The 27,077-nt window shown below is 38.5% G+C and overlaps 1 protein-coding gene across 2 annotated transcripts in view; it reads left to right on the forward strand.

Moving 5' to 3' along the window:
* epg5 (ectopic P-granules autophagy protein 5 homolog (C. elegans)) overlaps positions 1-27,077 on the forward strand; it is a 102,121-nt gene that overhangs the window by 57,403 nt on the left and 17,641 nt on the right. For both annotated transcript variants that reach the window (XM_052010026.1, XM_052010025.1), the window contains exons 29-37: positions 2,487-2,643; positions 4,463-4,657; positions 6,332-6,545; positions 8,559-8,704; positions 9,909-10,116; positions 15,833-15,908; positions 19,772-19,875; positions 20,206-20,381; positions 22,891-23,076. In XM_052010026.1, the coding sequence (XP_051865986.1) occupies positions 2,487-2,643; positions 4,463-4,657; positions 6,332-6,545; positions 8,559-8,704; positions 9,909-10,116; positions 15,833-15,908; positions 19,772-19,875; positions 20,206-20,381; positions 22,891-23,076 (1,462 nt within the window). The remainder of the gene's footprint in view (positions 1-2,486; positions 2,644-4,462; positions 4,658-6,331; positions 6,546-8,558; positions 8,705-9,908; positions 10,117-15,832; positions 15,909-19,771; positions 19,876-20,205; positions 20,382-22,890; positions 23,077-27,077) is intronic.

The raw sequence follows: 27,077 nt of genomic DNA on the forward strand, positions 1-27,077 counted from the left end.
TTTTCTTCTCAAAAGTGTGTTTTGTACATTTGCAAGAATGTTAAATTTACTTTCATTCAATCACTTTGTGAATATGTTCAAATTTAACCTGCTGTTCAATATGATTATTGTTGATTATTTCTACTTCCGTGCTAGTTCCCCATCGCCCTCAATTCCTTGATCTTTCAAAAATGTATCTACCTCTTTAAATACTCCCAATGCTCTAACCTCCACTATCCTCTATGGTTGAGAATTCTTAAGATTCACCATCTTCTGCGAAAAGACATGCTCCTAAGCATTTCAGTTTTAAATGATCACCCCTTATCTTGTGACTATGTCTGCTCGTTCAAGATTTTCCCACTATTTGGAAGTATTTTCTGTGGATTCTGTTGCTATCTTCAGTCTTTCAAATTTCTAATGGACATAAGTCAGTTTAATTACATTTAATAGCACAGAGTAAGTATTTGAAGTTATGGCTGTAAATGGCTAGAGTCTCTGTCATCCTTGAGTTATCAGTAAGATTCATAATGGTAAAGGTTTTTATTAATATAACCACAGAAGTGCAATCATGATATACTTTTATTGGAGCTACACTACTGCACCCTCTGTTACAAGAACTTTGCCACGCAGTCCAGCCTTCATTATATCCACTGTCCTACCAACATTATTGTTTTCTGTTTTCTGTAAAGAGAGAATGAAAAGGCAAATTATTATTTAAACTGAGAGAGACTACAAAATGCTGTGGTACAAAGGAATCTGAGGCCTCTATTATACAAAGCCATAGAGTCATACAGCACAGAAACAAGATCCTGGAACTGCCTCCCCAACAGTATTGAGGGTCTTCCCACACCACAAGGACTGCGGCAGTTCAAGAAGGTAGCTCACTACCATCTTCTCAAGGGCAATTAGCAATAGGCAATCAAATGTTGGCTCAGCCTGCGAAGCCCACATGCCTTGAAAGAGTAATAAAAGAAACAAGCCCTTCGGCCCACCACGTCCATGGCAATAATCATGTGTCCATCTCTACTAATACCATTTACCAGGAATTGATCCATAGTCTTCTATGCCTTGGCGATTCAAATGCTAGTCCAGATACTTTATAAATGTCGTGAGAGTACCTGCCGCTGCCACTTTCTCGGGTAGTGCGTTCCAGATAGCAACTATCCTCTAGGTTTAAAAAAATTCCTCAGATCTCCTCTAACCCTCTTTCTCCTCACCTTAACCTATGCCATCTATTTTTCGACATTTCTGTTATTGGGAAAAGTGTCTCACTATCCACACTATCTATTCCCCTCATAATATTATATACCTCTATCAAGCCCCACTTCAGCTCCCTCCACTCCAAGGAAAACAAACCCAGCCTATCCAGTCTCTCCTCATTACAGAAAAGTTCCATCCCAGGCAACATCCTGGTAAAACCCCTCTGCAGTTTAGCACATTCACATCGTGCCTCTAGTGTGGCAACCAGAACTACATACGCCTAACCAAAGTTTCATGAAGTTGTACCATATCCTCCATGCTTTTATATTTTATGCCCTGGCTAATGAAGGGCAGCCTTCTTCATCAGTTTCTTTACCCTATGCTGCCACCTTTAGGCATCTATGGACTTGTACACCAAGGTCCTTCTGTTTCTAGGGCCTACCATCCATGGTGTGTGTATGTTCAAAATACATCACTTTGTACTCAGCATGATTAAATTCCATATGCCACTGCTCTACCCAATTTTCCTTTCTGTAACCTACGGATATACTCACTATAAATAAAACCACTAATTTTTGTTTCATTTGCATAAATAAGCACAGAAGTTAGCATAAGGTACAGCAAGTAATTAGAGAGGGTAATGGAATGCTGGACTTCATTGTAACAGGTCTAGAGTATAAAACAGAAGTTTTATGCAAAAAACGAAATGCTGCAGATTGCAGTATCTGCTGTCTCTTGTTTTTCCAAGTTTTGGTGCAACTTTACATGCTGTTAGTCAGACTGTATCTGAAGTACTGCAGGAATTTTATCCTTGCTGTTATCATTATTAATTCCATTGACTTATGCAATGTGAATAGCTGAATACTGCCAGAAGAGAAACTGCCCTGCCATTGTTGATTTAGTCAGTTTCACACTCAAAAATAGATAAACTAAGCGACTGAAAGGTCTACAATCTATATCTGACAATGACAATTCTGAAGAAACATAAAATCATAGAAATATCTGTAAACAAGGAACCCACGACTTTAAACACATATCAGTACCAGCTCTTCAAATTTGAACTCATTTTCTGCCATTGTTTCTTTCTCTGTGACTCTTTATATTCTTCCCTTTTCTAATAATGTTTTCTTCCTTGTTTTGTTCTTCAAAATGACGTTCATGCAAATATCTCCCCTCATTAATAATTGGCCAATCATTAGAAACAACATTTGACATTTTTAAGTTTTTATTACCAGTTAAATTCTAAGGGATTTTAATAAACATTCATTACTGTGGAGTGTCATCATTCTACATATCATTATTTCCAGGGTCTTGGTGAATGCCTTCAAGCTCCATCATACAGAAAGTTATCAGAAAGTGGGCATTGCCTTGTTCTATGAGATTGTCTCTTTTGTCTGTGATGAAACTCAGCGGCATCCACCGACAAGACAGTTCTTTACATCATGCATTGAAATCCTTGGGCAGGTGTGATTATTCTTTCTTTGGATGTTACACGTATCAAAAACAAGCAAATACAAAATGTAAATCTGTTTGGGTATCATTTTGGTATTTTTCGAAAATCAAAAAACTCTAGAGGCTGGAAATCTGAAATGTAAACAGAAAATGTTGGAAAACTGAATACATCAGGCAGTATCTGTAGAAAGAGAAACAGTTAACGTTTCAGGTGTAGGACTCTTTCTCAGTTCTGATGAAGTCCTAGACTTAAAATGTTAACTGTTTCTCTTTCCACAGATGTTGCCTGGACTGCTGAGTTTTTCCAGCATTTTCTATATTAAGATTCTTTTCCCTTCTCCTATCTTCACAATATAGTTCGAAGAACACATATATTTGCTTAGTTGATTTTATTTCCTCCCCAGGACCTTCAAGTGGCAGCTTCTCAAGTCCCAGGTTACACTATTTTAATAAACCATTAATGCAAGTAAAATAATTAGGTAATGGAGAACAGAATCTGGTATGAGAGTGAGCAATGATTATTAAATTCAACGCAACAGGGAAGAATTCCTGACTGCTGTTTGTTATTCTGTTTGGCCAAGCAGCACACACTGAGATGTGTGCATTTATTGAGTAGTTGCAAGAATACTATTGTTTCTATTAAATTATTTTTAAAGCTTTTAAATATAACTCTTAATTAGTCATTGGCCATAATTGATACTAAAGAGGTTTACCAGCATGTTGCCTGGATTAGAGTGTATTAGCTATATGGATAGGTTAGACAAACCTCAGTTGTTTCCTCTGCTGTTGGAGGTTGAGGGTTGACCTGATAGAAGTATATAAAATGATGAGAGACATAGATAGGGTAGACAGTCAGAGTCTTTATTTCCCCAGGGTGGAAATGTCAAATACTAGAAGGCATAGATTTAAGGTGAGAGGGGGAAAGTTTAAAAGTGATTTACGAGGCAGGCTTTTATATACAGAGAGTGGTAGCTGCCTGAAACATACTGCCAGGCGGAGTGGTGGAAGCAAATACATAAGCAACATTGAAGGGGCACTTTGACAGGCATGTGAACAAGCAGGGAATGTGCAGGCAGATGGGATTAATTTAAATTGGCATCATGATCAGCACAGACATGGTGGGCCAAAGGGCCTCTTCCTGTGCTGTTCTATGATATATATGGACATCCTTTTCTTTCTATGCTTGCAGGTATGCTGCATTAACATTCTATCCAATGGAAAGCTTAAATGTTGAAAAAAGGAAAAGGCAATCTGTTATAACAGAAATTCCTGTGAAAGTTGCTGCTCCTGATGGCATCACTCATAGCGCCAGGCATTTTGTCAAATTGCACATAAGTAACAACATTTGTCACCATGAGTAATCCTTGAAATAGGTTGAGAGTAAAAACATTTGCAAGGTTTTCCTACTCTTGATACAATTGGACCAAATTACTACATGTTATTTTTAATGGAAATAGTAAGCTATATATTTAAAATGTTCGTGCTTTTGTCCAAATAGAAAAAGGGATCTGGTATAAGCCATTAATTGTTTGGATAATAACATTACTAGTGATAATATCAACCATTTGAATTTTAAAGGATCCTGTAAGTCAAAGGCTCAGAGGTTAAGATTAATAAATTCATAACCACCTGAAGGTTAATGTTGAATATCGTACACATATATGTATTGGAATTTCCAATTTTTAAATTCAATCATAGAATAGCCTTTTAATTATTGGAATGCTGTTTACTCCATTTTTGGGTCATTAAATTCATTAAATCAAAGCAATAAAATATCAGACTTCTGAACAGTTTAAAAAGTAACTTTAAATATTTTTCTATCCATGATTAGGTTTTTCTTGGTTGTGCTAAAACAGAAAGCAAAGCTATATTGGAAAAGATACTTGGGAATAGAAGACTCTGCAATCTTTTGTCACCATACTTCACTCCAAATATCTCTCCAGATGTATTTGTCAATCTTTATAGCAAAGTTGTCAAATTTCTCCACACAGATAATGGTGACGTCATCTTTATGTTATTAACAAAGGTAATTTTTTTCTGTTTAAGTACTACAGAAGAGTTATTCATATCCTAGTTATGCATATCCTAGTAATAATCCAGCTATATTTGGCCTTTCATTGGAATCCAAATCTGTATTAAGGTTGAGGAACTCCAATTCAGTTGCTATGTTCCAATTTAAAGTGTTTATTATTTTGTGTTATCACCAAATTTCATATTTTTTTTTACAATATAGAACTCAAGGTTGTATCTCATGCCTAACAGTAATATGCGTCCACAAGAGAGTGGTGTGTGCTTTAGACATAAAGGAGCTGCAGTGCTCTTTCATAGAAATCAGAGGAAAAGTGGATGCTATCAAAGTAACTGCAATAGGTTACTGAAGTACACCTTGTGGATGATTCATACTGCAGAGATGGATGGGTTAGATATGAACCATAAGACCATAAAAGGTTGGAACAGAAGGAGGTCCTTCCTGCCCCTCAAGCCTGCAATACCATTCAATATTCCTCAAAGAAAAATCAAAAAAACTGCAGAAGCTGAAAATCTGAAATAAAAACAGAAAATGCTAGAAACAATTCAGCAGGTCAGGCAGCATCTGTAGGAAGGGAAACAGTTAAATTTTCAGTAATGGCGAATGGACTCAGACACTAAACCTGCTTCTCTTTCCACAGATGCTGCCCAACATTCTGCAAGTCCACTTTCTTGCCCTTTCCCCAGAAACCTTACTGATAAGAAATCTAAACATCTCAGTCTTAAGTAAAAGGACTTTTCCCTTGTATGTTACTGTGGTAAGGATTTCCAATGACTCGCAACCTTATCTCAGTCTTAACTGGATGTGCCTTTTTTTCTGAGACCATGCACAATAGTTCTGGATTCTCCCACTGAAGGAGTAGCGTTCCTTTACCTTATCTAGCTCTCTAATAATCATACATCTTTCAAAAAGAGTGCCTCCTATTCTTCTAAACTCCAAAGAGTAGAGTCCCAACCTATCTAACCATTCCTTCCATACCTGGAATCACTCTAGTGATCTTTCTGTAAACCACCTCCAATGCATTAATATCCATGTTTAAATAGGGGACCAAAATTGTTCATGGTACTCATGGTACAAGTGGTCTCAGTTATGCTCTCTTACACTTGCAAGAAGACCTTTCTACTTTTATACTCCGAACCCCTGGAAATAAAGGCCACAATTCTGTTAGCCTTCCCTATTACCTGCTGCACTTATGTGCTAACTTTTTGTACAAGGACCTCCAAATTCCTTAATGCCAAAATTTTCTGCAATTTTTCTCTGTTTACATAATATTGTATTCTTTTGCCAGTTACAATTTGTTTTTTGCTTTCTTTGATGGGAAAACAACTTCTTGTTTGGTTTATGTTGCAAAATTCCAACTTTCCATCCCTCTCATTAAACATCTGCAGTCCTTGTCATGCTGCTACTCACACAATGATGTCAGGAAGGAAATTAGTGAATTTTGACCCAGCAAGAATGAAAGTTGTATACAAATCATTATATGTTTAACATGATGAAAAGTTTGGAGGGGTTGATTTTTGCCATGATGTATAATGCTAACGTGTTTTCCCCAGAAAATATTGACTGGGATGATAGTCATATGGAACCAGTTGTGGGTTTATATGTCAGTCAACAGCTAGGAATCTACAAGATTGTTCAAGATAAATGTTGATTTTCATTTTTATATTGCAGTTTGACCTTGTGTTGTGGTTGAATTCCACCAAGCCAACTATGTCTAAACGGACACAATTATTAGAATTGATCCATTTAGGCCTTACGTCGTGTGGCCTTCAACCAGAGGAAGAAATTCAAATGGCCTTTAATGTTCTCTGTAAACACTGGATGTACATTTTGCAATATCAGTTCCCGGATCACTACAGTGACTTTCTCAGACTTCTGATGCAAAGTAAGATATTTCATATAAATTGCAATTTTAATTTTTTTTTAAGTTTGAATGATTGATATTTGCTTATCCTGCTTAGTTCTCAAACTCAAGATATGTTTGTCAACTGAATTATTTGTACACTATCAAGTTTTTGCTACCCAGATAAGCTCTTCTGGGACATAAATAAGATCTTGTTCCTACATGGAATGTTATTATTCAGGTCACTTGAGCTGTATATTGCTGTACTAGGTCCACCACGATGAACCACTGCATGCAAGTTTCACCAGCTTGTATAAATGAGAAGCAGAGGATTGATTTCCCTTGAAAACATGTAAAAGCACTTAAAAATAATTAAAACTTTAAATGAAGGGAAAGTAATGAAATAAAAATTACTTTACCTTATGGCTTCAACTTCTCAGGCCTGGAATTTCCATTGAGCCTGTGCTGAGTCTGATTGATGGTGTGCCTGAGAGATTGTTTCCTTTGTGTTGCCCTGGGCCTCGCCATTGATGTCCATGGGTCTAACGCTGGAGCACAGTTCTACACTCAGCCACTAATTCTGTTTTGCACACAGGGTTTGTGCTGAAGTCTGGGACTTCAGTTCAGATGTCTGAATGCTGACACTTCCAATTTCAGCCATCAGCCACAGCCAGTGAGATTCAGCCCATGATTACAGAAAACTATAGAATATGGTGCATAAATTACTGATTTTTCTTGAAAATATTTTTGTTTTGATGGTTATCCATAGTATTATGTCTCAGTCCTATCAAAGCTTTAAATAGCATGCTACATTCAAAAGCCATATCCTAACAGTTTCTTTCCCTTTCTCCTCCTTCACATGCCTGAAGGAAACTTCTATAACCACCATCCAAGTACATACAATAATTTTTCTTTTTTTTTGGATCAATTTCTCTCAGGATGGACTATAAACATGACTATAATAAAGTAAACCTGGTATTTGTGAAATCTAATTGGAGATGAAATTAGAGCTTGCAGTTTCAGTTTAATCTTCTAGCCCACAGAACAAAGAACATTACAGCACAGTGCAGGCCCTTCGGCCCACAATGTTGTGCCGACATTTTATCCTGCTCTAAGATCTATCTAACCCTTCCCTCTCACATAGCCCCCCATTTCTCTATCATTCATATAGTACATCTATCTAAGAGTCTCTTAAATGTCCCTAATGTATCTGCCCCCAAAACCTCTGCCAGCAATGTGTTCCACGCACCCACCACTCTCTGTGTGAAGAACTTATCCCTGACATCCCCCTTATATCTTCCTCCAATCACCTTAAAATTATGTCCCCTCATGTTAGCCATTGTTGCCCTGGGAAATAGTCTCTGACTGTCTGCTTGATCTATGCCTCTTATCATCTTGTAGACCTCTATCAAGTCACCTCTCATCTCCTCCTCTCCAGAGAGAAAAGCCTTAGCTCGCTTTACCTATCCTCATAAGCCATGCTCTCCAATCCAGGCAACATCCTGGTAAATCTCCTCTGCACCCTCTCTAAAGTTTCCACATCCTTCCTATAACAAGACGACCAAAACTGGACACAATACTCCGAGTGTGGTCTAACCAGAGTTCTATAGAGCTGCAACATTACCTCGCGGCTCTTTAACTCAATACCCCGACTAACGAAGGCCAACGCTCCATATGCCGCCTTAACAACCCTATCGACATTTGCAGCAACCTTGAGGGATCTATGAACGTAGACCCCAAGATCCCTCTGTTCCTCCACACTGCTAAGAGTAATTTGCTTTTTTTTTGCATCAGTGTTAGCATCATGACAGATGTAAAAAGGGTAATTAAAGTATAATGGTAAAATGAAAGAAAAATAAAAAACAAAGTATTGGAAATACTGATAATTTATGTTATTTGTTTCTCCCTCTACAGATGCTACTTGCCCTGCTGAGTATTTTCAGCATTTTTTATTTTTATTTCAGATTTCCAGCATCTGAAGTTTTATTGCTTTAATAAACTGGAAGAGTTCTTGCAAAAAAAAAGTTATACATTTCCCCTTTTTTTCTGAATAAGGTTCTTCAGAACAAAAGTTGAATCCTGACTGTTGGAAGGTTGCTTTGAAAACCTTAAATTGTACCTCTGAGGTTGAATGTGAGCCCAGGATAATGAGATCTGCAGACACTCTGTGTTCTCAAAAGATCATTCTGTCATTTGAACAGGTAATGCAAAATATGCCAGTTCTAACATGGGAAATAACTTGTGTCTAAACAGGCTTTTGCATTTATTTTTGGAGCTTCTGTATTAATTTTTATTCCAAAATCAACATATTATTCTCTCCCTATTTTCCTTGCACTTTTTTTTCATCTTAATTTCCCTTCCTTTGCCAGATTTATTCTGCCTTTAGCTCTTGAATTCCTTGTCCCTAGTTTGTTTTCATCTGTCATTCCATGTCCCTACTACATACTTTATCTTCTTTCTTTGTCCTTTCCTCTTCCATGCCCCACTTGTACTTAATCATCATTGTTTTATATTCAATAAGATATTACCTAGTGGAAATTTAAAGAAATATTGAAATAAAATCAAAATGGCATGTCACCTGTGAATTGTTGACATCGGAATTGTACTATACTTGAGAAGACCCATTAAAGTGATAGTCCATGAAGAATTGACATCAGATTTGCATGAGGCCCCCAGTACCAATGTTCTGATATGCAAGAAGGAGCAAACGTTGCAAGGAAAGTTGCTTTTTATTCCATATGCTCCTGCTATTTGAAGAGTAGAGTTCCTGGCAAAGTGAATTTAGGAGTAGTTTGGTGAAATGGGGAAGAGACAATCAGAAGGGTAGGTGTTGAGTTTGGGATAATCAGTGAGGTGGCAATGTGATCATTGGGGGGAAAAAAAGAGGATCATAGAGAGCCATGTTTTGAAAAATTGATTAGTCTGTAGGAAATATAAATGGTGGAAACAAAATCAATATCTGAATTGTTTCATTACCTGAAATTATTGAGAGGAAATAACATGGATGCTGGAAATCTGTGAGTTTATGAATCTCCAGTACATCAGTCAGGGATGGGAAAATAGTTTGCCATAGATCCCTTTCTATACAATTTTATATGTACTCCCAAGCAGTAGTATTAGTAGCATGTACTGATTTGACTGTGGACTGAATCGTCTTGATATGGGGCTGAAGAATGGAATACGAGACTGAAATCAACTGGAAGAAATTCAAGAAGTGGTGAGAAAAGAGGAGTTTGCCGACCAAAATCATACTTATCGTAGCATGTTAAGTCTGAGAAGGGAATCAAAGTTCCAAGCTCAGATATTTGCGATGTCCTTCTATTCACCCCTACACCCCATCTAAATATGTTGAGAAAAATGCACAATGTGATTAGAAAGTGGTTTGAATTTTGTTTCACCTAACAGGTGCAGGAGACAATACACTGGCTTTCTGATTTCTTCCACAAACTGCGTCTTTCAAAAACAGATTTAAGGAGCTTTGGTCTATTTTCAAAGTGGACTCCATACATGAATGAAGTGAAGAGATTCTGGATGTTCCTTGCCAAATCTTTTATTGATTCTGAGATCTCCAAACTGGCCCAAGAACCTGCAGCCAGCAACAAAAATGTAGCAGGTATTATTTAAAGAAAACATTACAAAATACAGATTTATAGATCTTGCATTCGTACAGTGCTTGATCACATCAGAGCTTTGCAAAAAGTACTTCCAATAAATTAATAACATACAGAGTTTTGTCACTGTTATGCACACAACTAAAGTAGCTTGATTCCAAGAAAGCTGCCCTGTTAATCAGTTTTGAAGGTATTGATGAAGAAAACCCAGAGCCCGACTGCATGTGTTGGGTCTGGGTCAGGTGTATGTTCTGATTAAAACACCAAATTTCTGAATGTTGCCAGTAAATGCCTGCACTTAACCCTAGTTTTATTTCACTTATTCTGTGAAGAACAATCAAAACCAACCATTGTTGAACTGTAATATTTAATTTAGATTAATAGTAGGTGCTATAGCCAGTGTTGCTGGGGTTATAATGCTGGCATTTATGATGTTTGCACTCATTTCCATGCATTCAGGTTTTATAACTTCTTGCAAATGAACAAATATCTAACTTAAATGTATAATTATTCCATGAATAATATAATTAGGGGGTTAAAATTATGTGGTTTAACTTAAGCTACGAATAAAAATGTATACAAAAAGTATATTTAATATTCTCTTTAAGTAGGTATGTACCAATGCACAATGTAAATTTACTTGATTTTGATGTTGAAGTGCTTCAGAATACACTATATTTCTTGCTTTTGAAGCCAGTGTAAGAATGTTTCGATTATCTTTATCTCTAACCCTGGAGCACCACAGCAACTGGAGCTGCAGTTGGATGACCTTCGGCTCCTAAGGGAGAACGAGGAGTTCATAGATAAGAGCTACAGGGAGGCAGTCACTCCTAAGCTGCAGGAGCCAGGTAGCTGGGTGACTGTCAGGAGAAAGAAGGAGAATAGGCAGGTAGTGCAGAGTACCCCTGTGGCTGTTCCGCCAAATAGCAGGTATACCACTTTGGATTCTGTTTGGGGGGGTGGGGGGTGGGGGTGACCTACCAGGGGAAAGACGCAGCGGTCAGGTCTCTGGCACTGAGCCTGGTTGTGTGGCACAGAAGAGAAGAGGGGAGAAGAGGAGAACAGAAGTGATAGGGGATTCAATAGTAAGGGGGGCAGACAGGATGGGCGTGAAAGAGACTCCCGGAGGGTATGTTGCCTCCTGGGTGCCAGAGTCAGGGATGTCTCAGATCGGGTCCTCGGTATTCTGGAGTGGGAGGGCAATAAGCCAGAAGTCATGGTACATATTGGTACCAATGATGTACAGTATAGGTAGAAAAAGAGATGAGGTCCTGAATAGGGAGCTAGGTAGGAAGCAGAAAAGCAGGACCTCAAGGGTAGTGATCTCTGGATTCCTGCCTGTGACATGTGCCAGTGAGGGTAGGAACAGGTTGATTTGGCAGATGAATGCATGGCTGAGGAGTTGGTGCAGGGGGCAGGGTTTCACATCTGTGGATCATTGGGCTTTCTTCTGAAGAAGGTACGACCTGTACAAAAGGGATGGATTACTCCTAAACTGGAAGGGCACCAATATTCTTGCGGGCAGGTTTGCTAGAGCTGTTGGGGAGGGTTTAAACAAGTTTGGCAGGGGGATGGGAACCCAAATGGCAGGTCAGAGCTTGGTTCATTTAGTGTACAAGTAGATGCAGCATGTAGAAAGACTGTGAGGAAGGATAGGCAGTTGAAAGGGCAAAATTGCAGTCAGTCGGATGGGCTGAAGTGTATTGGTTTATTATTGTCACTTGTACTGAGGTACAGTGAAAAATTTGTCTTGCATACCGATCATACAGGTCAATTCATTACACAGTGCAGTTACAGTGAGTTAGTACAGAGTGCATTGATGTAGTACAGGTAAAAACAATAACAGTACAGAGTAAAGTGTCACAACTACAGAGAAAGTGCAGTGCAGTAAGGTGCAAGGTCACAACAAGGTAGATCGTGAGGTCATAGTCCATCTCATTGTATAAGGGAACCGTTCAATAGTCTTATCACAGTGGGGTAGAAGCTGTCCTTAAGTCTGGTGGTACATGCCCTCAGGCTCCTGTATCTTCTACTTGATGGAAGAGGAGAGAAGAGAGAATGACCTGGGTGAGTGGGGTCTTTGATTATGCTGGCTGCTTCACCAAGGCAGCGAGAGGTAAAGACAGAGTCCAAGGAGGGGAGGCTGGTGTCTGTGATGCACTGGGCTGTGTCCACAACTCTCTGAGAGTTACAAGGTAGCCAGGAGGGAGCTTAAGAATGGACAGGAGAGCTAGAAGGGGGCATGAGAAGGACTTGGTGAGTAGGATTAAGGAAAACCTGAAGGCATTCTACATGTTATGTGAAAAATAAGAGGATGACTGGAGTGAGAGTAAGACTGATCAGGGATAAAAGAGGAAACGTGCCCAGAGTCAGAAGGGGTAGGGGAGGTCCTTAATGAATACTTTGCTTCAGTATTCATCACTGAGAGAGACCTTGGCGTTTGTGAGGATGGCGTACAACAGGCTGATATGCTAGGGCATGTCGACCTGAAGAAAGAGGATGCGCTGGAACTTTCGAAAAACATTAGGATAGCTAAGTCACCGGGGCCGGACGGTATATATCCAAGGTTGTTACAGGAAGTGAGGGAAGAGATTGCTGTATGATGATCTTTGTATCCTCAGTGGCCACAGGAGTAATGCCAGATGATTGGAGGGTGGCAAATGTTGTTCCTTTGTTTAAGAAAAGGGAGTAAGGACAACCCTGGGAATTACAGGCCAATGAGTCTTATTTCAGTGGTGGGCAAATTACTGGAGAAGATTCTTAGAGACAGGATTTATGAGCATTTGGAGAAGCATGGGCTGATTAGGGACAGTCAGCACAGCTTTGTGAGGGCAGGTCGTGCCTCTCGAGCCTGATTGAATTCTTTGAGGATGTGACAAAGCACGTTGATGAATGTAGAGCAGTGGATGTGGTGTACGTGGATTTTAGTAAGGTGTTTGATAAGGTTCTTCATGGAAGGCTCATTCAGAAAGTCAGGAGGCATGGGATCCAAGGAAACTTGGCTGTGTGAATTCAAAATTGACTCGCCCATAGAAGACAGAGGGTGGTGGTAGATAGAGCATGTTCTGCCTGGAGGTCAGTGACCAGTGGTGTTCTGCAGGGATCTGTTCTGTGACCCCTGCTCATTGTGATTTTTATAAATGACTTGGATGAGGATGTGGAAGGGTGGGTTAGTAAGTTTGCTGATGACACGAGGTTGGTGGTGTCGTGGGTAGTGTAGAAGGTTACTGTAGGTTACAACAGGACATAAATAGGATGCAGAGCTGGGCTAAGTAGTGGCAAATGGAGTTCAACCGGGCAAAGTGTGAAGTGATACACTTTGGAAGATGGAATTTGAAGGCAGAATACAAGGTTAATGGCAGGACTCTTAGCAGTATGGAGAAACAGAGGGATCTTGGGGTCCATGTCCATAGATCCCTCAAGGTTGCTGCACAGGTTGATAGGGTTGTTAAGAAGGCATATGGTGTGTTGGCCTTCATTAGTCAGGGTATTGAGTTCAAGAGCTGCTGGGTGATGTTGCAGCTCTATAAAACTATAGTTAGACCACACTTGGAGTATTGTGTTCAGTTCTGGTTGCCTCATTATAGGAAGGATGTGGAAGCTTCAGAGAGGGTGCAGAGGAGATTTGCCAGGATGCTGCCTGGATTGGAGAGCATGTCTTCTGAGGATAGATTAAGCAAGCTAGGGCTTTTCTCTTTGGAGCGAAGGAGGATGAGAGGTGACTTGATAGAGGTGTACAAGATAATAAGAGGCATAGATCGAGTGGACAGTCAGAGACTTTTTCCCAGGGAAAAAATGGCTAACATGAGGGGACATAATTTTAAGGTGATTGGAGGAAGGTATGGGGGGATGTCAGAGGTAAGTTTTTTTTACACAGAGTGGTGGGTGTGTGGAACACGCTGCCAGCAGAGGTGGTGAAGGCTGATACATTAGGGACATTTAAGAGTCTCTTAGATAGGCACATGAATGATAGAAAACTTAGCAGCTATGTGGGAGGGAAGGGTTGGATGGACCTTAGAGCAGGATAAAGTGTCAGCACAACATCGTGAGCCGAAGAGCCTGTACTGTGCTGTATTGTTCTATGATTCTATGATATAGCTGACTGTCGGAAAAGCACTGTGTTTCGAGATTAAAGCCAATGACTTTTAGTGATTGCCCGTGCACCTTGTTAATGCTCATAGCAAAACTAAGTTGAACAGGAAACTGAAGAAGCTTGAATTGAAAAGGTAGATCAGAGGGGATAACTGGTATCTGAGGGATGAAGATATTTTCCCCAGCAGCATTACCAGTCATTATTATCGTAGCCTCAATTACATATGGTAGTTATTTTTGAATGGATAATCTTATGCCATTGCATAGTATTGGTGGATGCAAATTCCTGAGTAGCATCTTTGGAGCTCCTTTTAGTTCAAGATTATGTAATGGCACACCAGGTGGTGATAAAGGGTTTAAAAATTCAACAGGAAAATGTAAAGCTCAAAAATCTCTTTCACCCTGTCAATAGTTTTATATTGTACAGTTTGTCTAGGAAGTTTTGAAGAAGATCTTCATTTATGGCCTGTGTTGTGTTTTTTTAATGCTAAAATTGCACTTACACTCAAGCATTGGTAATTTAAATAGTGCCAAGTGACATTTGGGAAAACAGCTTGCATCAGATCATGAAGTGATATAACAATTCAGCCCAAATTTTTCATCAAAGTCATTCCTGTTGAGTCTTTGTGTTTAATTTCCCCATCTCTTAATTTGGGCAAATTCAAAGCAAACTCTCTCGCAAATGGATAGCCTGTCAACTGCATTTGCATGTTGGTTTTCAAGTGTAATCATTTAACATTTTCCCAAATATATGATGCTTTAATGCAGGCTTTCAATTCATTTGCTTTAGTACCTCATGGAATTACTAGTAGCATTTGACAAAAATCTCCAACTAGCACTAAAATAACATCTCACAATTTACTTTTGTGTCTGAGATCTTGTAATGTTCAATCTAATACTTCAATACCTGCTTTGTGAGCCATTGTACATTCATCCCAGGCAATAAGTTTGCAGTCTTTTAGAATTTCCCCAACCAATGTCAAATTTAAAGGGAGTTTAAAAGCCGTTTTCTCCCCTGTCAAAAATGTTGAAGGTGATTTTCAAGGACAGAACAAATCATGTTTTGCCTCCAAACTTTAGCCAAAAGTAGATTAATAAGGAAAGCTTTCCCGTTCCAGTAGTAGCAGCCAAAAAAAAAGGTTCCTTGGTCATTGTAAACAGCCTCTGTAAGAGTATCTAAGGCATTTCTTTGGTATCTCACTAAACTTGGCTCTTTCTCTTGGTTACATTCATCTAACTGGTTCAAATCATAACTGGTCTCCCGCAGAAACTCAGTGAATGAATTTTCAACTTCTCTTTATGGTTCAGGTAAGCTAAAAATACTTAAGTCAAGTCCATCTAAATATTTAGTACCTCAAAAATAGGTCTGGAAAAAATCTCAGCAATTTTCAATGGGGAAAAAATAAAATTAGGCCTCCTTTGGGCTATGGTGGGCATTCCTATGGGAGTTTTAGAACAACTAAGATTGTAGTAAACATCCTCATGCTAAACCTGACTTGTATTGCAGATTTCAGATTTTGGAATGTTTAATTACTGAGCTATGTGCAGGACAAACAGATGTCCTATTTTATTTTATATCTTTAGATTTTCACTATATGTTAGTGATTTGAAATCATTTCATTGTAGGTTTGCAGATGGTTTATGCAAAATTGCTGGAGCTTTTCAGGCCATGGCTAATGGTACTAAATGCAGAAAAAGGAAGGTAACTACTTTGTAATTGATTGTAAAATGCAAGACTGAACAAAAGTTTGATTTATTTTGCAGTTTGATTATGGAAATCATGCAAACTGCCCAAATATGTATATGCTTACTGCAGCAAAAGAATGTCTCTGCTCTGGGAAAAATACAAAATGTACCAATTTATCAATTTTTTTTACATTTATGGAAACTTTTATTTCAATTAGAATGAATTGTTTTCCTAAAATTAAGATATAAATTAACTTAGGGCATTGTTCATAATAATCCATGAAGGAAATCTTGATCAAAATACAGTACTACCATAGCTGCCTGTTTTTTGTTAACCGTCTAAGCCCCCTGACTTTGCAAAATTCCAGATCCATTTCAGATTCATCATTCATAAAACATTTTAAGTTTTAGTTGTCTGTTTTGACTATTTGAATTTTGAGCAACGGTATGTTGTAGGTGCAAAAAAAGCAGAGAAGGTCTCCAATACTGTGTGAAGTGGGAACTAAAATTGGATTAAGTAATGGGCTGAAACATTTCGCCAATGTTTCTATAAGGAACCACCAGCAAGTTGATTTTCACAGGTCTGCTCAATGACCTGCACATGACAGAAGTCCGATATAAGCTGGAGGTTAGATGTCAATGCATCTGACCTCCCACTCTTCCACTGGATTTAACACTGAATCTAAATGATTCAACGTTAGTCAAATGTATACTGACCTAAGGAGCCTGATGCACTTCACACCTGGCACCTCAGCTTTACAACAGCCATGGCTAGTGCAGCTCTTTTCATTTGAATGGGGTTGCTGACATTGATTGAAAAGTTATGTTCAAGTAAGTAAGTGATTTTGTTTTTAATTTTACTGTTTTTAATAAATTTTAATCACTTAATTGTGTTTTACCGTAATGTATTATTTTTATAATAATTTTGATTGTTTTTAAATGTTTCTGATTGTAGGCATATAAAAAGCAGCAAGCTATCAAAAGGCCATCAATGCAATTGAAAGGGAACCTCAGGATCTGCCTAGTTGCTGCTTAAGCACTGTTTCATTTTGTGGTGCAGCCTTGGTAGTGAGGCTTCAAAATAAATGGCCCTGCAGGGATATAAAAGTGCAGCCTGAGAAAAAGCACAGGTGCACATATAAGGGGTGGGCCAGCTCAGACAATCTAACCCCTTGAAACTGGCAAGTAGCAATGGAAAATTCCCTTTGATATTCCACCCAACATCAGATGCGTAATCCTGAAATTTTAATTCAGTTTAGAGTATTTTTGCTCATTAAAAGCATTCCTCGGATATATATTTTGAATGCATCTTCCAATAACCATGATGCCTTTGATTTGATTAATAGAATAATACTAAATTTTTGTTCTTCTCATGCCATCTCTTTGTGTTACAGTGAACCATTACAGAAAGTTTGATTTATTTACATTATCTGTAAAAGTATCTGAAGATTTTCCTATTAATATATTTCTACTGCCTTAGATCAGTTGTAGCATTCAATTCACCTTACAATCCTGTGTTCCAGTTGTCCTGAGCAGGATTATTTCTTCAACATCATCAGAACGATATAATTAATTGGCTCATTAGACTAAAGCTAGATCCTGTTACTTCTTAGCCCATCACGCTCTTAAAGTCTCTCTCACCCATCTCTTTCACCCAAGGAGCTTTTTAAATCTTTTTGTGAGTAAGGAAGCAGCCCTTTGTTCAGCCACCTCCCCTATTTCCTCCGTTCCTCCAGACCATTAGGCCAAAATTTCCAAAAGGATTTTTTATTTAATTCACAGCATTACTTACACACCCCTAAATGGCCTGCAGTGGATTTTAGTGAACTGTCCATTTGAGCCACTGCAGTCTATTAGCCAGGAGAGTTTCAAGGTTTTGATTTGACAGTGATTGACTAACATTGATATATTTTCATGTCATGGAAGTATTTGATTTGGAGGAGAACTTGGAGATGGTGGCATTCCCATACCTTTGCTAAGTGGTACAAGTCATGGGAGTGGAAGTTGCTGTTGGGGATTTACTGCAGTGCATTTTGTAAATGGTGCAGGCTCTAGTCACCATATGCAAGTGGTGGAGGAATGTTTATTCCAGGTGGAGGATTGGGTGCCAGTAAAGCAAGTTGCTTTGGGAAAGTGTCAAACTGCATTTATCAGACATTAGAATCCCTCCAGTCAGTTTCTCCCTCTGCCACAGTACTGAAATGACCTTTGCCAAAGACACAATTTTCATCTGACATGACTAATGTAGTAAACTATCCTTCTTTGTCTTCTAAACATTTCTGCAATTATTGATTGGTGACACCATATCCTGATGCACTTTGTTTATCTTTTAGCTGGCTGAGACTGCTCTGCCCTATTTCATTTCTTGTCTATCCTCTCAGCAACACCTGCACCGTTCAGTCTGGGCTTCCCAGGATCTCTCCTCAATGTACATGCTGTTACCTGGCAACATCATGCATAAACATAGTAAATATATGCTGACACCGACTCTCTCCCTCCATTGCCTCTTATGGAAGACTCCTCCGCCAAACCCTCTGAAATTCAGCATGGGATGAAGAAAAATCTTCTCCCAACAAAATATCAGGAAGATCAATGTCATTGCCTTTGTCCTCATCATGGAGTCCACTCCCTAACCAATCATGCCATTCCTCTCCTCGTAGTTATTTGAGGCCTTCTCCAGACCTTTGTTTCTTCTGTACTTCACTGTTCCAGTGAATTCCTGGCTAATTTCTAATCTTTCACCCTATATGATTTGAGATCATCCAAAGTTCAGTTGCCAGTGTTGTAACATATCCCACTGAAACATCATATCTGTGCTTGGTGACTTATATTTAAGCATTGCCTCAATTAAAAAAAAATTCTTGTTTTCAGCTTCCTTATCTCTGTATCTTTCTCCCTGCTCTCTTGTCTTCTGAGATGTGGACTATCTTCAGCAGCACCTCAAGGCACTAATGAGACCCCACCAACTTTGAAGTCGAGTTTATTGTAAAATGCACAAGTACATGTATGTACAGGTGCAATGAAAAACTTACTTGCAGCAGCGTCACAGGCACATAGCATCATATAAGCAGCATTCAAAAGAAGAAAACATAAATTATACACAATTTTTACAAGAAAGAACACAATTAGAACAAAAAGAGAGTCCATTTTAGTGCAGTGGTTACAGTGGTGCTAAACTGTAGTGATTAGGGTTTTGCCGATTGGTTCAAGAACCGAATTTCTACAAAATCCTTCAAATTTACTGGCAGGATAAGCTAACCAACATCAGCTGCCCCTCCCTAATCAATGTTCTCAGCATTTACACTTGAGACAGCTCCATTCAATTGCCGGACATCAGATTCCTGAAACGGACATTCTGTTTCAAACTTTTTCATAAGAAAAGATTACCAGACAGGCAGAGGAAACAATTCAACCATGTTCTCAAAGTTTCCTTGATCAATGTGTAACATTCTCATCGATTTATGGAAATCCTTGGCCAATGATGGGTCAAAATGGAGGAGGAGTATTTAGGATGGCACTGAGAACTTAAGGTGCATTCTCCAGGAAATAATAGAATCCCTGTGTAAATAGTGGAAGGAGTGAACCACCTGCCAAACAACTCACCTGTTCAATTCATGAGGCACTTCCTACCCTATCTGTGTCAGAGTCACAGTTCCCACATTGGTCTCATCAGCCATCTCAGAAACCAAAGAACTGGAGTGAAAATATGTCTGGTTTTACCAAAGGCTGTACCAAAGTATTTATATAAATGCAAGTGCTATTCATTCTTCCTGTTTCTATGAAGTAAATGATAATTTAAGATTATCATAGAAAGCATTAGCAATTCACATTATGTCCATATGTAGATTAGCATCCATGTAATTTTATTTTCATTTACAGCAATAACTATTCCTATCCTTGGTTAGAGATCGACACTCCAATCGCATCGGGTATGGTGAAGTTGTTTACAAAATGTGTTGATTACCTGCATCAGAGTTTAAAAGGTAAGCTGTAATTTGATTAGGTAGATGCTTTAATTCTGTAAAGAAGTAAGCTTTAAGGAATGTGCATTATTTTTAGATGTTATAAAATGAAGGAGATAAGATTTCTTAATGTTAATCCCAAAAACCAAGTAATTCACTTCACAATAATACTAAGAAGCAGCATTGATATAATTTCACTTTATCAGCCCATCGCAAAGGGTTTCATACATTGTGTACAACCTCTATTGTATACATAAGGTCATGGGAAATTACATGAAAAGAACATGAGAATAAACTGTTTTCTATTCTAGCCTCAATGGCATAAGTTACTCTCACCCTTTTCCTTTGCAGATAAACTAATTCCTGGCCAACGAGGTGCTCTATGGTTCCATTTGATGTATTATTGTGAAACTTCCACTATACCTAAAATGCCAGAGTATATTTTGTACACCTATCATTCTGAATATTCCAAATTGCCATGGAAAGAGTTGTATCCTGATCAAGTCTTGATGGAAGAGTTCTTTAAAGTGAGTAACTTAATGAAAAGTTATTTTTAATATAACTTTAAATGTATGCACTTTGGTTTTTTCACAATCGAAGTCGGGCATATTCAACTTAATTTTTTGCTTTTGACCTTTGATTTTATAGATTTTGAGTATAGGTCTAATTTGAATTTTTCAGTTTTACTGCATTATCTTTCTGCCTTTTTCACTAATAATTGTCACTATTGAATGAATAAAACACTTATGTGATTTGCGCATGTCTACATTTATTCATAGGAAGTGGGAGGTAGATTAGACATTGTATCAGTTTTATTCGATAAGATCATTGTAGAACTCCTCCATCAGCTCCATTCTCCTGCACTAACCCTACATCCCTTCATTCCCATTACATCTCAAGATCTTTTGATCACTGTGTAACCATATTAATGAACTCTGTACCAAATCCTTATCAGATAAAGTCTTATAAATATTGATAACGTGAAGAAATTTCTCCTCATCTCTACTCTAAATAGTAGAATGCTAGGTGACAGCTCGCAACATCTGCCCTATTCAAGTCCTCAAAGAATTTTTGTGTTTAAGCAAAATCAGTTCTCATTCTCTTAAATTCAAGAGATAAAAGTTCAATACCAATCAATCTCTTTTGTTAGAACAGTGTTCTCATCCCTGAAATCAATCCACTGAAGCTTTGTTGCACCACTTCCATAGGTAAAGACATTGTGTGCAGTACTTGATGCGTGATCTCATAATACCCCTGTACAATTGCAGCGAGTTGTTTATGCTTGCACTGCAAACCTCTGTTAAATGATGGCGTACCATGTGTCTCCCCAATTGCTTGATGTACCTGTTTGTTAATTTTGTGATTTGTGTGAGATCCCCTAAATCCCCCTGAGTAACAACCTCTACTAGACTATCATCTTTTAAAAACATATTCTTCTTTTCCATTCTACCTTCAAAAGATAATCCAGCACATCTGCATATTATAAACCCACCTGCCACCTTTATGCTCAACCATTTAATTGATCCAGATTAGTTTGTAGACTCCTTCTGTTCTCCACACTTTTCTACTAGGCTTTGTTACATAAGCAGACTTGGATATAATTTACTAAGTCCTTCTTATCCAGGTTATTAATATAGCTTATAATTTGTTGAGGCAGAAAGTATTTATTCTTGCAGCACTCCATGAGATACACCCTCCCATCCCGAAAATGAGAGTACAAATGAATGGGTCTATTTCAGAACAACAGAGTCTGTTAAAGATTTTTCATCAATTAAGCATTTTTTTGATCAGGTGCCAGTGTTCAAGGTGTGTGATCTTCATATCTTACTCATGTTTTAGTTAGCTTTTTGCTAAGTATTTTGCAGCATCGCTTAACATGATTAATCAGATTTTAAAGATAAGCATGTGTCCTGTGGTATTTTGAAAGTTGCCCAGGCAGTTACTTTCCTGGTATCTTTTTTAAAGAAATATTATAGTCCATTATAATGAACATGTTTTAATAAACAAATCCCATTCACTCTCAGTTATCTAACATGGAACTTCTTACAGTCCTGAAATTGCAATGCAGTTTCTGACTCTTGTTAGTTTTTTCGCCAAAGTTGACAACAGGTTAAAATTGACAAGGAAACAAAAATAAGGTGTATTATTTAGCAAAATATCTATTTATAAGATATCCTTATTAGCCACACATACATAGAAACACACAGTGAAATGCAATTTTTGCGTAAAGTGTTCTGGGGGCAGCCTGCAAGTGTCGCCATGCTTCCGGCGCCAACTTAGCATGCCCACAACTTCCTAACTTGTACTTTGGAATGTGGGAGGAAACCGGAGCACCTGGAAGAAACCCACGCAGTCACGGGGAGAACGAACAAACTCCTTACAGACAGCTGCCAGAATTGAACCCGGGTCGCTGGCGCTGTAATCGCGTTACACTAACTGCTACACTAAATATAGTATTTTACAAATATTTTTACATTCAATCTACTTTCTACTATTTCAAAATTTTAAAAACTACAGATGCGGGAAATCTGAAATAAAAATGGAAAATGCTGGATAACTTCAAGCAATTTAGTGGAAGGAGAATGGAAAGAGAAACAGAAACTTTGACTAGAAACGTTAACTCTGTTTTTCCTTCCACAGATTCTGCTTGGCCTGCTGAGTATTTTCAGCACTTTTTTTGTGTGTATGAATTCCTGGCAAAGCAGAAGATAATAGCTTAAAATAATCAATAACTGTCATTGTCAAATCAATGAAATAGGATTTAGTGAGATTTTTCTTTAAAAATGGTTGATATTTCAATCATTAGGTAAAAGTAAGACATCTAACCAACTTTAGTCTAAGATAGAAAATTATTTTGAGTAGGTCTTTGGATTTAGGCTTCAGAAAAGCTGTTGTGATCTGTGTAACAGACATTTTTTCATACATTAACAGTTGTAATTGGCAGTCACATTGTTGCAGTCCTATGAAATATTCAGATGTTCATTATTTATTCCTCGTGTTTAGTTCTGCATAACCCTGATCTTTGTTCTCCTTCAGGTGGAGAGAGGAAGTCCAAAGAGCTGTTTCCTGTTTTTGGGAACTTTACTATGTGAGGTTAACTGGGTCAGTGTTCTTTCTGATGCTTGGAATCCCCAACCTCTCTTGCACACAAGGACCATGGTTGTGTATTTGTTGTTTATGATGGTATTTCTATCAAAAGAGGATGTACTTGCAAGTAAACCGGTGAGCAGTTTTGTGCTTAATTCATTTGGCAGGCTTTCCAATGGGAGGTACTGCAATGCTTTATGAAAAGAACAGATTTATTATGTATTTGAACATTGTTGCTTGTAATGAATGCCATTTTCTCAGTTATGTAATTAACAGTCAACTTAAAACTTCTGTAGGATTGTAATTTTTATCATAATGGATTAAAAATTGTCACTGTGAAGAATATACTGTATATCACAGCCCTAAGTGCTGTTGATAACTGCGTGTTGCAAATAAAGTTTGCATTATTTAAGTACGTTACTCTCGTGGACAGGTATAACAAATGGAAAGTTACGCTATCTTAATGCAGGAAGCAAGGGAAACTGTTAAAGTAATGTCAACTAGATATATCTCCAGGAAATGCTGTAAATGACTAGAAAGTATCAAATATATTTATGTGGCCTTCTTGATTTCCTGAGAGGAAAGGAAGAAAATAAAATTCATTAAGAAAGTAAGAGGCAATTAGATTCTTGAATTATTGATAAAATGTTTATTTAGACAGAATAAAAAAAATGAATATTTTCTCCACTGTTTTGAAGTGACAGTAATACAGAAATCTGTTCTTCCTGTGCCCAAGTAAATTAATGTGCATATGTGCTGATTCATTCATGAGAAGACCAGCCATCATTTTCCATTCCTAATTGCCCCGAAGAGGCAGTGGTGAACTATTTGTATGAACTACTACAGTCGTTATGGTGAAGATAATCCACTGGTGCTGTTAAGTAGGAACTTTGACCCAGTGAGAATTACGGAACAGTGATGTACTTCCAAGTCCAAATAATATATCAGATGGAGAGGACCTTGGAGGTGGTAATCGTCCAAGACCCCCTCCAAGAATTTGGTTAATAAATTTGGTAATGACACAAAGATAGGTAAGAGAGTAAGTTGTGAAGAGGACACTGAGGCTACAAAGAGATAGATAGGTTAAGTGAGTGGGTAAATGGAGGATAATGTGAGAAAATGTGAGATTGTCCATTTTGACAGGAAAACTAACAAAGAAACATATATATCTAAATGTTGAGAGATTGCAGAGGGATCTAAGTATCCCAGTGCATGATATGCTAATGGCACTGCAAGTAATTAGGAAAGCTAACTCAATATTATTGTTTATTGCTGTGGAATTGAATAGGAAAATTGGAAGGTTATGTTTAAATTATATAGGGCTTTGGGGAGATCACATCTGGAGCACTATGTACTCCTTATTTAGAGAAGGATGTTAATGTGTTAGAAGCAGTTCAGAGAAGGTTTACTCGAGCAATACCTGAAATGGTAAGGATATCTTATGAGGAGAGTTTGGACAGGCAAAAATTGTATGTTCTGGAGTTTAGAAGAGTGAGGGTTATCTGATTAAAACATGTATCTTTCAGTCAGGTCACCTCAGTTATATCAGTCATGTATTTGTATGTTCCCACATGCCTGCTGCCCATTTTTATCTAAAAGTCTTGGGATTGAGTGAGCCATGAAGGAAGCCTTGGCAAAGTGCTACAGTACACTTGGTGGATGGTACATACTGTAGCCAAAGTGCACTGCCGAACGGAGGGAGGGAATGTTCAAGATAGCTGATAGTGTTAATCAAGCAAGCCACTTTGCTCTGAATTGTTGTAACCAAGCTTCTTAATTGTTGATTAAGCTGAATTCATACAAGCAAGTGAAGAGCATACCACAACTCTTCTAATTTGTGCCTTGTAAGTGATAGAAAAGATTTGTGGAGCCAGATGAGTTACTCAGTCCAGAATAATGGCAATGTTATAAATTAGTCAATTGAGGAAAAGGATACTTGAAGATCAACACTTTATACCTGGCACAAAACTCATAATCTACCAAGTGGCAGTGATCCCCGTTCTCCTATATGCTTTTGAGACCCAGGCTACCCATAGTAGGCGCCTCAAGGCATTGAAAAAACACCACCAATACCTCTTCGTAAAATCCTCCAAAATTCACTTGATGTGTGGACAAACGTGTGTCATTGGTCTCTCACAGGTCAACATCCCCATTACTGAGGCCCAAGTTACATTTAGTCATTTACATTGGCAGGGTATACCGTTTCTTTGCCCACCATCAGAATCCCAAAACAGACACTTTGTCATAATAAGTGATAACCATAGGGGCAGAGGAAAATATTCATAGCCTTGAAGAAATGCAACATCCCCATTGACTCCTGGGAATCGCTGGCCCATGACCACAGAGTGGAGGAGGTGCATTTGGAATGGTATTAAGATCCTCAAAGACATGGATTGAGAGCACACAGAGGCCCTCCATAAGCAATGGGATGACCAAACCATCTCACAAACTACCTCATCTACAGAAGAGTCTGTAGTTCCAACATTGACTTCATTAGGTATCTCAGAACCCACAAAACCAGAGTTCAAGCAATTGCCCAAGAAGACTTGTGTGACTGATCTGCTTAAGTTTTGGTTAGTGGTGATTGCCTGAATGTTAATAGTTGGGAACTCAGTGATGATCAAGCATTGAATTTAAACATTAGTCTAGCTATCTCCACTTTTGAAGGAGAAAGTCATTGTGTGGGATGAATGTTGCTTATTTCTTATAAACCAAAATGTAGTCCCGGTCTTGCTGCAGTTGTGCAAAAATTGCTTCATTTTCTGAGGAGTTGCAAATTAAACTAAATGTTGTGCAATCATCAGTGAACATTCTTCCTTCTGCCTTTATGATGAGGACTGTTCATTGATAAAGCAGTTGGATTGGCCCAGGCACCGCCCTACAACACTATCCTGCAGCTGAGTTGTTTGTCCTCAAACAACCATTGTCTCCTTTCCTTGTGCAGGGTCTGGCTCCAGCTGGTCGATTAACCTTTATCTGGGCAGGACAGTCGCTCTGCCTCAGGCTTTGGAATTCAGGGCTTTGTTCCTATTTGGATGAAAACTGTAATTAGGACAAGAATTGATTGGTCCCGGTGGAACCCAAACTGAGCATCCTTGAACAGGTTCTTGGAGATGAAATGCCACTTTTCACACAATCATTGCTACTCAGTGTTAATCCTAGATGGGAAGTGGACATTGATCAGGAAAAGGATAGCTGCTTGGGTCCAGTGCTAATGGCAAAAGTATTTGCCTCTGAACTACTGCATCAGATAGGGGCAGTCATATGCAGGAAGCTCACAATGTTGACAAATTTCAGTGAGTTGCCAAATTTTAAGTTGCAGTTACCATGCAGCCTTTTGGTTAACAGAGGAGATCAATGAAAGCTACAAATAAACTCTAAACTGTTTCCTATCAACAAAGGTCATGTCAATAGTTCTTCTTGGTAGGACTTTTTCAGAAAGGGAAAAGAGTCTGAGAGAATTTGGGCAAAAACTAGCCCAGCAGTGACGAGGAGAGAGATGCTGTAATAGTTTTCCAGAGGCAGACCTACCCCTCTTCTTGAAAATGCTATCAGAGCACCCGGCTGATCAGCCAATTTCTCTTCCTGATTACAGACTGTATCAGCCTTATGGTTAGTCAAAGCCTCTGTTCCAACTTTGAATATCTCTGTTGGAATACCATTGGACAGGGGTACACCGAATTCTGACAATGCATAGTTTTCCAGCATCTTGGGTAGATATTGGTGTTATAACAAAATTGGGAACAGTTTGGTTAGTGGTGTGGCTAATTATTATGCACAAGTTTTCACCACTGCAGTGAGATGTTCTCTGGCCCTTTATTGTATCTAGTTTAACTGTAATTGTATCTGATACACATGGTAGTTTATTTGCCACATGGGGTGATTCCAATGGCTAACCACTGACTTCTGGTTACTTTAGGTCAAGGCTGAGAAAGGTCATCCACTCAGCACTTAGATCTGAAGATGGTTGTAAACACTTCAGCCTTGTCTTTTGCACCACACATTGGGCTCCACAATTGTTAAGGACGGGCATTCTTATGGAACTTTAATCTCCTGTTATCTGTATAATTCTTTACCTCCACCTGTGACTGGATATTGCCTGGGATAGAGTGTTTCAGTTATGAGGAGAAATTCGA

This window comes from Pristis pectinata, chromosome 2, assembly GCF_009764475.1.
Source record: "Pristis pectinata isolate sPriPec2 chromosome 2, sPriPec2.1.pri, whole genome shotgun sequence".
NCBI lineage: Eukaryota > Metazoa > Chordata > Chondrichthyes > Rhinopristiformes > Pristidae > Pristis > Pristis pectinata.